The sequence below is a fragment of the Rhinolophus sinicus genome, linkage group LG03 (assembly GCF_036562045.2).
Source record: "Rhinolophus sinicus isolate RSC01 linkage group LG03, ASM3656204v1, whole genome shotgun sequence".
NCBI classification, from domain to species: domain Eukaryota; kingdom Metazoa; phylum Chordata; class Mammalia; order Chiroptera; family Rhinolophidae; genus Rhinolophus; species Rhinolophus sinicus.
In genome coordinates this window covers 123,787,168-123,799,171 of record NC_133753.1, presented here as the reverse complement: position 1 = coordinate 123,799,171, position 12,004 = coordinate 123,787,168, and the positions used below count along the sequence as shown (strand labels likewise).

At 38.4% G+C, this 12,004-nt stretch overlaps 1 protein-coding gene across 1 annotated transcript in view; it reads left to right on the top strand.

Moving 5' to 3' along the window:
• The first annotated feature begins 10,105 nt into the window (after positions 1 to 10,105).
• The window catches only part of APC (APC regulator of WNT signaling pathway), a 241,039-nt gene continuing 239,140 nt past the window's right edge, over positions 10,106 to 12,004 (top strand). The window contains exon 1 of the mRNA XM_074328601.1: positions 10,106 to 10,197. Within this exon, the coding sequence (XP_074184702.1) occupies positions 10,192 to 10,197 (6 nt within the window). The 5' untranslated portion in view covers positions 10,106 to 10,191. The remainder of the gene's footprint in view (positions 10,198 to 12,004) is intronic.

Genomic DNA, 12,004 nt, shown 5'->3' with positions numbered 1-12,004 from the left:
CAAAATTGACAAACCCTTGGCTAGACTCACTAAGATAAAAGAGAAGACACTAATTAACAAAATCAGAAATGAAAAAGGGAAGTTATCACGGACACCACAGAAATACAAAGGATCATCCAAGAATACTATGAAGGACTATATGCCACCAAATTCAATAACCTAGAAGAAATGGACAAGTTCTTAGAAACATATAGCCTTTCAAGGCTGAACCATGAAGAACTGGAAAATCTAAACAGACCGATCACCAGTAACAAAATTGAATCAGTCATCCAAAACCTTCCCAAAAGCAAAAGTCCGGGACCAGATGGCTTCACTAGTGAATTCTACCAAACCTTCAAAGAGGATCTAATACCAATCCTGCTCAAACTCTTCCAAAAAATTGAAGAAGAGACAGTACTCCCTAACTCATTTTATGAGGCCAACATTACCCTGATACCAAAACCTGGTAAGGACAACACAAAAAAAGAAAATTACAGACCAATATCTCTGATGAATACAGATGCAAAAATCCTAAACAAAATTCTAGCAAATCGAATACAACAATGCATTAAAAAGATTATTCATCACGACCAAGTGGGGTTCATCCCCAGGGCACAAGGATAGTACAACATCTGCAAATCCATCAATGTGATACATCACATAAACAAAATAAAGGACAAAAATCATATGATTATATCAATTGATTCAGAAAAAGCATTTGACAAGATACAACATCCATTTATGATTAAAACACTTAATAAAATAGGTATAGAAGGAAAATACCTTAACATAATAAAGGCCATATATGACAAGCCCTCAGCTAATCTCATAATTAATGGTGAAAAACTGAAGCCCTTTGCTCTACATTCAGGAACAGGACAGGGATGTCCCCTATCACCTCTGCTTTTCAACATAGTGTTGGAAGTCCTCGCCAGAGCAATCAGGCAAGAGAAAGAAATAAAAGGCATCCAAATTGGGAATGAAGAAGTTAAATTATCAATCTTTGCAGATGACATGATGCTATATATAGAAAACCCTAAAGACTCCACCAAAAAGCTATTAGAAACAATCAACGAATACAGTAAAGTTGCTGGCTACAAAATCAGCGTACAAAAGTCCATTGCACTCCTATATACTAGCAATGAAATCTCAGAAAAAGAAATACAAAAAACAATTCCTTTTGCAATTGCAGCAACAAAAATAAAATACCTAGGAATAAACTTAACCAAGGATGTGAAGGACCTATATGCTGAAAACTATAAGACATTTTTGAAAGAAATTGAAGAAGACACAAAGAAATGGAAAGACGTTCTGTGCTCATGGATTGGAAGAATCAACATAGTTAAAATGGCCATATTACCCAAAGCAATATACAGATTTAATGCAATCCCCATCAAAATCCCAATGGCATTTTTTAAAGAAATAGAACAAAAAATCATCAGATTTGTTTGGAACCACAAAAGACCCCAAATAGCCAAAACAATCTTAAGAAAAAGAACAATAATGGAGGTGTCACACTCCCTGACTTTTGCTTGTACTGCAGGGCTACAATAATCAAACCAGCATGGTACTGGCAGAAAAACAGACACATAGACCAATGGAATAGAATTGAGAACCCAGAAATAAAACCACATAAATATGGACAGATAATTTTTGACAAAGAAGCTAAAAACATACAATGGAGGAAAGACAGCCTCTTCAATAAATGGTGCTGGGAGAATTGGATAGCCACGTGCAAAAGAATGAAACTGGACTGCTATCTGTCACCATGTACCAAAATTAATTCAAAATGGATCAAAGACTTAAGCATAAGACCTGACACAATAAACTGCATAGAAGAAAACATAGGTACTAAACTTATGGACCTTGGGTTCAAAGAGCATTTTATGAATTTGACTCCAAAGGCAATGGAAGTAAAAGCTAAAATAAATGAATGGGACTATATGAAACTTAAAAGCTTCTGCACAGCAAAAGAAACCATCGACAAAATAAAGAGGCAACCAACTGAATGGGAGAAGATTTTTGCAAACAGTGCCTCCGGTAAGGGGCTAATATCCAAATATACAAGGAACTCATACAACTCAACAACAACAACAACAAAAAACACACACAACCCAATTGAAAAATGGGCAGAGGACCTGAAGAGACATTTCTCCAAAGAGGACATACAAATGGCAAATAGACATATGAAAAATGCTCAACATCACTAATCATCAGAGAAATGCAAATCAAAACCACAATGAGATATCACCTCACCCCAGTCAGAATGGCCATCATCAACAAGACAAATAGTAACAAGTGTTGGAGAGGCTGTGGAGAAAAAGGAACCCTCATACACTGTTGGTGGGAATGCAGACTGGTGCAGCCCTTATGGAAGGCAATGCAGAGGTTCCTCAAAAAATTACGAATAGAATTGCCATATGACCCAGCAATCCCTCTCCTGGGTATCTACCCAAAAAATCTGAAAACATTTAGAGATAAAGACACGTGTGCTCCAATGTTCATTGCAGCTTTATTTACGGTGGCCAAGACATGGAAACAACCGAAATATCCTTCGATAAATGAATGGATAAAGAAGTTGTGGTATATATACACAATGGAATATACTATTCGGCGGTAAGAAAAGATGATATAGGACAATTTGTGACAACATGGATGGATCTTGAGAGTATAATGCTAAGCGAAATAAGTCAGACAGAAAAAGCAGAGAACCATGTGATTTCACTGATATGTGGTATGTAAACCAAAAACAACAAAAGAACAAGACAAACAAATGAGAAACAAAAACTCATAGACACAGTCAATAGTTTAGTGGTTACCAGAGGGTAAGGGGGGTGGGGGTGGGAGATGAGGGTAAGGGGGACCAAATACATGGTGATGGAAGGAGAACTGACTCTGGGTGGTGAACACACAATGGGATTTATAGATGATGTAATACAGAATTGTACACCTGAAATCTATGTAATTTCACTAACAATTGTCACCCCAATAAATTTAAAAAAAAAAGAAAGAAAACAGAAAAAAGAATAAGCTTGTGGGAAGTGTGCTCAGGCTACTCGTGTGCCAAAGAAAGCTGCCAGCTTTTCTGCATCCTGGTGGTTCCAACAACACAGGGCTCTGAGGCCTGGACCAAGGGCGAGTACAGACCGATAAGTGATTTTAAGGCCACTCATTAAATGGGTTGGGTGGAGGAGAGAAATCTGTAAATGTAACGTAGAGCTGCCTATTTTTAAACTTTTGGGTTTTTTTTTGGGGGGGGGGGCAATGTAAAGTGTGCAAATTAGAAGATAACAGAAGGAATTATCAAGGTCACTCATTCAACACAAATCCTGTGCCAATACATTGCTCTTATGACTTTCTGCATGTCTCAAGATTAAACCAATTTGAATCCCATTTTGTACTTTGTGTTTGAAGCTATCACTCAAGTATTAACTTACTGAGACATTAATTTAGAGTGGAAAAAATAAAAACAATGATTATTTTTACTGAAAGTTACCAGTAGCTTTTTAAATGATCAAGTGGAAAAGATGGAAACAAGAAATCCAATTTAAGAAAATTTACTCTCTCTTAAGTAAAAGCAGAATAAAACACATTCAACTAGTCAAACATCTGATAGGACCTAGAATACATTTTACTGAGCCAGAGAGCAATTGCTACATTCATCACAGCCAGAATCCTTAATATAATAGAAGGTGACTTATAGTTACAAGTTAGAAATATCTCGTGAAATAGGAACGATAAGGTCATTCGAGGGGAAATCAAAATGAACCAGTAGACTGACAATAGCTACTACACTTAACTTTCACTATATACCTACCAGGAGACCCCTGATGTTTGTCAATTAAATGAAGGACTCAATTGTATTTAATGTGGTTTATTTTCCAGCACTTTGCTTGATTTATCCTAGCCCATACAATCACAGCATATGTCATACATTTTACAGAAAGTACTAATTCATTTGCTGCTGAGAAAAAATTTCAATGCACAAGAGCCTGGAGCTGAAGAGGCTAATCAGTTTTATAAATCAAAATAATACCTTGGAAAGCTGAGTAGCATGTGCCTCCACAGCTGAACTGTGTCAGGTCCTGCATCAGGGGAGACAGAGCATCACTGGCTGGCCTGTTAGGTCCTTCGTCTGACTTTAGGCGAATCGCTTAAACTAGGATCTACAGTTCTTCATAATTTAGAGAAGCCAAGCATATACAAAATGGAGTGCATGTCTCAAGAATGTGCCTCTGGTATTTAATCCACAAAATTATCCCATAGAGTCTTTCTTTCCTCTTTTAAGTGGATGCTGTTGGGACACATCAATATGATTTGTGGGTACCTGAAGCAGCAATTCAGGAAATGCCACAAAGTGCCCTGATTACCTATAGATATTTTTCTTGCCTCTGAAGTGTGGGAGATTATACTCACCAAAATGATACTTGCAAAAAGGATTGTCTGATAAATTAGACCCTTCTCTGCTGCCCTGTTCTGTGGCCCCCAAACCATCTGCCTGGGCCCTGGTTTTGTGCCCACATCACTCCAACTTTGGCATGAACTAATCGCATTGTTTCTCTCCTGATCACTACCCTGCCGAGGCAGTGGGTGCCTGCAGCCTGCCTTCAGGCACCAGTGGTTAAGTGGGGTATGAGTATCCTAGGATGTCGAAAGCTATCAGACCAGTGTTCTGAGCACGATCCTGTTTCTAGAATATAGGGCTCCAGCCTCTGAGCCTGGTTTAAGGCAGACTCCATTCCCAAGAAGAGAATGGCAAGACAACTGGGTTGAATAAAATCCTAAGTCCCAGACCTCTGGCCCATCAGCTCCAGAGGGATGCCCACTTTCCATAATACCACAGTGCCCTGTATGTGGCTTTTAGACTGAATTATTTATTTTATTGGTTTTATGGATGCATAATTGATATACGATGAATCTCACGTTTTTAAACTTATAGACTTTGATAAATTTTGTCTGATATATCTATCTGTGAAACCATCACCATAATCAAGACCATAAACATGCATATTCATCACCTCCTGTCCCCTTAGCTCCACCTTCCTTCACAGGCAACCCCTGATCTGCTTTCTGTCACTGTAAATTAGTTTGCATTTTCTAGAATTCAATACAAGTGGAATTCTACAGTTGTATTCTTTTTTGTCTGGCCTCTTTCACTCAACATAATTATTTTGAGATGCATTCACATTGTACAATAGTATTTATCAATAGTTCATTTCTTTTTATTTTAAGTAGCGTTCTGTCATATAGATGTACCACAATTTGTTTACACATCATTCACATGTTGACAAACATTGTTTGCAGTTCAGAACTATATCTGTGATTATTCATGAAAACTCTTTTTTATGGATATATGCTTTCCTCTCTTTTGGGTAAATACCTAGGAGTGGGATAGCTGTATATGATAGTATATATATATACCATTTTAAGAAACTGCTGCTATTTTCCAAAGTGATTATATCATTTTCCATTCCTACCATCAGAAGATGAGTTGCAATTCCTTCACTTCCTTGCCAGCATTTGATATCATTAGTGTATCCATTCCTATGGCGACTGAAACAAATTACCATGAACGTGGTGACTTAAAACAACAGAAATGTATTCTCAAAGTTCTAGAGGCCAGAAGTCCAAAATCAGTATTACTGGGCTGAAGTCAAGGTATCAGGGGAGCCACACTCCTTCTGGAGGCTCCAAGGAGAATCTTTTCCTGCCTCTTCCAGCTTCTGGGGGTTGCTGGCATTCCTTGCTTTGTGGCTGCCTCACTCCAATCTCTGCTTCTGTGGTTACATTTCCTCCTCCTCTTCTGTCTGTGACATCTCCCTCTGCCTCTCTCTTATAAAAACACTTGCGATGGCATTTAGGGTCCACTTGGGTAATCTCCTCATCTCGAGATCCTTAACACGTCTCCAAAGACACACACACACACACACACACACACACACACACACACACACACTTTTTTGCACCATGCAAGGTAACAGTCTCAGGCTCCCTAGACTAGGACATGGATATCTTTGGGCAGCGGGCAGTTTTCAGCCTACTACAGCCAGTCTTTTTCATTTTAGCACCCCTAACAGGTGTGTGGTAGTATACACCATGGTTTTGATTTGTCTTTCCCTAATGGCTAATGATGTTGAGCATCTTTTCATGGGCTTATACATATCTGCCTATCTTCTTCGGTGAAGTATGTGTTCAAATCTTTGCCCGTTCTTTTAATTGGAGTGTTTATTTTCTTATTTTTGAGTTTTGAGAGTTCTTTATATATTCTGCACACAAGTTCTTTATCAGATACGTAGTTTATAGTATTTCTCCCAGGTTGTGGCTTGTTTTTCATTCTCTGAACAGTGCCTTCTTTGACAGCATTTCTTAATTTGTATCATGATTAATCCTTTTTAGACTTCGTAGACTGAGACCCTTAAGGGTGTGGACCGTGAATTATCCCTTCTATGTCCTCAGCTTCTAGTACAGTGCCTGATACATAGGAGATCCTCATTGAATGTTAATTTTTCTTCTCCTTCCTTCACTCCTCTTCCTTTTCATCCGATCACATTAAAAAGCAAAATTTCTCATATTATTAATGTAATTTCAGTGTGGTCTAACTAGTGTGTGGCTTATTTTATTTTTTTATTGCGATGTCATTCACAAACCATAAAATTCACCCTTTTAAAGTGTCAGGTTCAGTGATTGTTTGTTTATTCATGAGATTGTGCAACCATCACTGCTAGTTAATTCCAGAACGTTTTCTCCATCCCCAAAATAAACCCTATACCCATTAGAAGTCATGCCGCATTCTCTTCTCCCCACCACAGTCCCTGGTAACCACTACTTTCTGTCTCTCTGGTGTTCCCTGTTTTGGACTTTTCATAGAAACGAAGTCCCATGACCTGCAAACTGGAGGCCCAGGAAAGCCAGTAGTGTAATCCAGTCTGAATCCGAAGGCTGAGAACTGGGGGAGTCAGTGGTGTATTCTCAGTCCACGGGCAGGAGATCAATGTTTTAGCTCATATACTCAGGCAGAAAAAAATTCTCCCTGCCTTTACCTTCTTCTTTTCAGGCTCTCAGTGAATCAGTTGATGCCCACCCATACTAGGGTGGATAATCTGCTTTACTCAGTCTACCAGTTCAAATGCAAATCTCACCTGGGAATACTCTTACAGACACATCCAGAAATAAGTGTTTAACCAAATAGCCAGGAAGCCCATGATCCAGTCAAACTGACCCAAAATTAACCACCATAACGATCATCCATGTTATATCAAGTATTAGTACTTCATTCCTTTTTATGATTAAATAATATTCTATTATATGAGTATACCACATTGTGTTTATTCATTCATCAGTTGATGGACGATCGGTTTGTTTCAACTTTTTGGCTACTATGTGTAATGATGCTATGAACATTCATGTAAAATTTTTGCTGTAACTTACATTTTTAATTCTTTGGGTGTATACCTGGAAGTGGAATCTGGTGTCATACAGTAATGCTATGTTAAACATTTTAAGGAATGTCCACCTGTTTTTCAAAGCAACTGTACCATTTTACATTACCATTAGCAATGTATGAGCGTTCTGATTTCCCCACATTATCTCCAACACTTACTATTACCTGTTTCTTTTATTAGACCATCCTATTGGATATGAAATTGTTTTGATTTGCATTTTCCTAATAACTAATTATGCTAAGCATATTTTCATGTGCTTATTAGTCAATAGCTGATTTAAAGTCTTTGTCTAGTGATTTCAACATCTGGGCTTCCACAGGGACAGTTCCTGTTAACTTGTTTTTTGTGTGTTTTTTCTCTTTATGGGCCATACTTTTTTGTTTCTTTGTACATCTTGTAATTTTTGTTGAAAACTGGATATTTAAATAATAAATTGTGACAACTCTGATTATCAGATTTTCCCCCTTCCCAGGATTTGTTGTTGTTGCTGTTTGTTATGTTATGTTTGTTGTTATTTTAGCAACTTTCCTGAATGATAAAGTCTGTTTTTTGTTGTGTGGCTGCTGAAGTCTCTCCTCAGCTTAGTGATCAAGTAACGATTGGGCAGAGATTTCCTTAAATGCCTGGAACTAATTAATTTCCTAGTCTTTGCCAGGGGACCTGTGTGTGTGTGTTGAGTCATGCCTTTAATACTCCATCAGGAAGTTAACAATTTTGCCTCAGCCTTCACTTTCTACTTGCACAGACCCTCAAGTTCATCCAGAGATGAGAGAGACCTTACCGCCTTCTCAGGTCTTTCCTCACCATGAACAAAGTCCTGGGCATACATAGCCTTAGGCATGCACTCGACCTTCAAAATTTCCCGGAAAATGTCAGAATTTTTTCAAAGGCACTATGGACATCTTATTCCCCATCTTTTCCCTTTAAGCTTTTTGGTTAGCCTATTGTTTATCCCAACTTTATCCCTCACCCAGGGCAGCCACAAAGTTAAACAATTGAAACTGATTATTTTGACAAACACCCCTGAGTAGATGAGCTCTACTCTGAGTCTTGTCAAATAAAGACAGCCTTGCAAGTGCGGTCTTCCAGGGAACCACCAGACAAGTCAAAAGATGGCAGTTCTCTGGGAATGAGGCTTTTAAAGAGGTCCAACTCCATTCTGCAACCTCCGATGGCTGCCAGGATGGCAGTTTCAACATGATTGCAATCTGTTGGTTTTCAAGGCTACCATGAGCTAGAGAGGGGGGATGGAAATAGGACAAGTTAAAATGCCACAAATCTCAATTTTTACTAAGATTCAGCCTTTTCTTGAATGAACTCTCCCCTCATTTTGCAAGGCTTTGGTTAATATCTAAATTCTGAAACAGTTGGCTCTGATGATTTTTGCCAGCTTTCTTATTGCTTTTATGACAATTTTTGTAGATCCTTACTCTGCCATTTTTCTCTCACTCCTCTGTAGTTTATTTAAGGTGACATATTTTGCCACTCAGATGGTGCACCCAATTACCATATTTTTGCATGACTAACTCCTACTCTTCCTTAAGACTCAACTCAAGGCTCACTTCCTTAAGCAATGGAACACTTTCTACAAATTAAGCATGACACAGAACTGATTAAGTGAATCAAATGCTATCTCAGCTGCTCTTGTTCAATGAGTGAATAAGGAAAACTAGAGCCATGCCAGGTCAGCATTCACTTTTCCCAGTTACCCCCACTTCTTCCACACAGGAACCCTCCCTTGAAGCACTGCCTCTGAGAGCCTGAGGTTCTGCAGAGCATAGCATGAACGTCTAAGCTGGAAGAATACTTGGTGAGGAATTTTTTAAAAAGCAGATTCAAGCGGTAGGCAGTCAAGTAGACTGGATAGTATCTAGATCCCTTTTAACCAGAGATCATATTTTCTTGAATGAAAAGGATGAACAATTACTATGATGATTCACTAACATGGTTGTAATGTTTTTTAGAAAATTACAGAAATATGCAAATTGAAATATAGAAATATGACCCCAAAGCAGTAGTCCAGAGATGAGAGCTTGCGGGTTTTGGGTTTGGTTTTGGTTTTTAGTCCCATGAAGATTTGCAGCTTTCACCATTCTCTAATTCAAGAAAAGCATTCAACAACAGAAACTATTGCTTCCAGTAGCTAAGAAAAGACTCTAAAGGCAAAATTTCTTTCTCTTTAAATCTCTCATGAGCACATCTCTAATTTTATTTCTACTTTTGTAGCTCTCTTATCTCAAGTTTGTTTTATCAAAATTGTCATTGAAATATTCTTGGGAGAGAAGAGGAACTGCAGTCATATGCCAGGGTGGGGTTTATCTGTCTGAACACAAACCAAATGCCTGCAGGTCTGTACCCTGGGAAGTCATGCTTTATCAGTGAGCTCTCCTTTGAACCTCACCTCACTTGGCTAGTCTGCCTCCTACCAGCTCTGCACCACCCACATCCACCCCACCCAGCTGAACCTCTTCTTTTGATTTACCTTTCCAGGTTTGGATTATTCCTAGTACTTATGTAATCCCTCAAATCTTAGACTTGGTCCACTGATAACAGGGCATGTTTAATTCAAAATTCAACACCTTTACCTCATTCGTTTTGCGAAAAAAATTATTCACTTTTTTTCTATGGTAATGTTATTGATCTTGTTTTTAATTCATCTCTTTATTTTCCATTTTACCTTGCAGAATGTCTTGAACATAATAGGAACTCAACGAGTGTGTACTGAATGGATGGATTCTTTCCATGAAGAAGGGAGCTGAAAGAATGACTAATGAAGGTAATTAGCTAGATAATTAAAAAAGCATTTTTCTCTAATATTTGGAAATTTCATCAAGAGTTTTTGTTAATTATACAGATCATTACTTTAATATAAAACATTGCTCTTACGCATGTATGGGACCCAATATTTATATACACATACAGCCTTACAAAAAGTAGATAATCCCAGTTGGATAAAAAAACCTTATGCGTAGAACTATGATCGGCATTATTTCTGGGAATGAGGAAAGGGAAGTGTTGGATCAGTGAGGTAACTGGACTTACACTTTTTACTGTACACTGGTTTAATTTTTATGAGAATGTATTGCTTTTCAATACTAATGTTTAAGATTCCGTAAACTAAGCAGAAAACTAAGCAGAGGTACTGTGGTCCAGAGCTTTTGAGATTGTATCCTTCGTGGACTCATAGTAGGGGATACAAAATCACATGCTGCAGGGCACAGGCAGCTGGCTAATGTAAGCAAGCGAATGGGACTGCAGATGCTCTGTGACAGAAAAAGTGCATGCTCTGTGTAAAGTCGCCAGGTGCTACCCAGTTATGGCCAATTGTTGCTACGCAGGAGTATGGGTACCATGCTGTCAGATCACCCAATTTTCAAGGAAGTTGGAAGTCTGGAGATTATGTAGTGAAATTTCCTGATTTTAAAGTGAAAGCAATCAATTTAAAAGTTTTGTAGTTTAAGATGCAAGCCAAACCAAGCACATCTATGGCCCAAATCTAACCTGAGCAGCACCAGTTTATAAACTCTGACTTAGACAGTAGTCTAGAATACTTTGCTTGTTTTTTAAAAATAGATAAAAATGTTTTAAGAAGTTTACTCATCACATGCCTGTTTTCCTGCTATCCAAAATATCAGTTAATATCCTGGAACCTGCAAAGGGCTCTAGGTATTTCCATGATAACTAAGCAGTAGGATCCAGAAAAGGTCCATCCTCTGCAGACTTGTAAACTGATTCCCAATCAGGACAGGCTTCTGAGGCTAGTCACAGAGATAAGGTCTCGGGTGTGGTAGCAGTGTTTCCTGAGAAGGCTATTAAGGCCAACAGTTGAATGAGGTTAACAGAAAAGAATCAAATTGGTGGCAGAGAGCAGTCTTCAAATCCTGCAGTTGTGGCCAATTATATGATAAACTCCAAAATATCACGAAGGCTGAATTTAAGATTTGTCTAATGTGATGTGATGTTTGGGAATGAGCAGGGGAGAAGACAAATACAAAGCATTTATTCCTACTTAATGCATATAGAGAGAGATGGAGTCACTACCAACTTTAGGCCTTGTGTTCCAGATTGAGCCATAAAAAAAGAATTCATCCAGAATAGCACAATGGAGTCTTATTTTTCACTTAAATCATTTGTAACACCATTCAGTAAAGACCACCAAGATAGTGCAGTTACCAGATAAGTGAATTCTGGTAAGAACACTTGCTCAACTAAGTTATCATGCAAGTATTTTCCCCTTACCTGTGATATCTGCCATGCCACTTACTAGCACTCACTATTGAAAACTTAGCTGAAAAATAAGAAATAAATGAAGATTAACCAACAAAAGCCCTCAAAGCATCCAAAGTCACCCCACAAGGCCATGCAATAAGGATCGCAAGACTGATGACAGGGGCACCACTCCCTCCACACAGCACGTGTTGACCTACTGGACACACAACGCTAAGTAAATGGGCTCGCTGGTTCTTCATTAAAGTAATTGGGAAGCAGCAAATAAACACAATGCAGCCCTTACTAGGCACTCCATAAGGTTATCAAGTGATAAATGTGAGTACTAGAAACGAAACACAGCTAAAATTATCAGC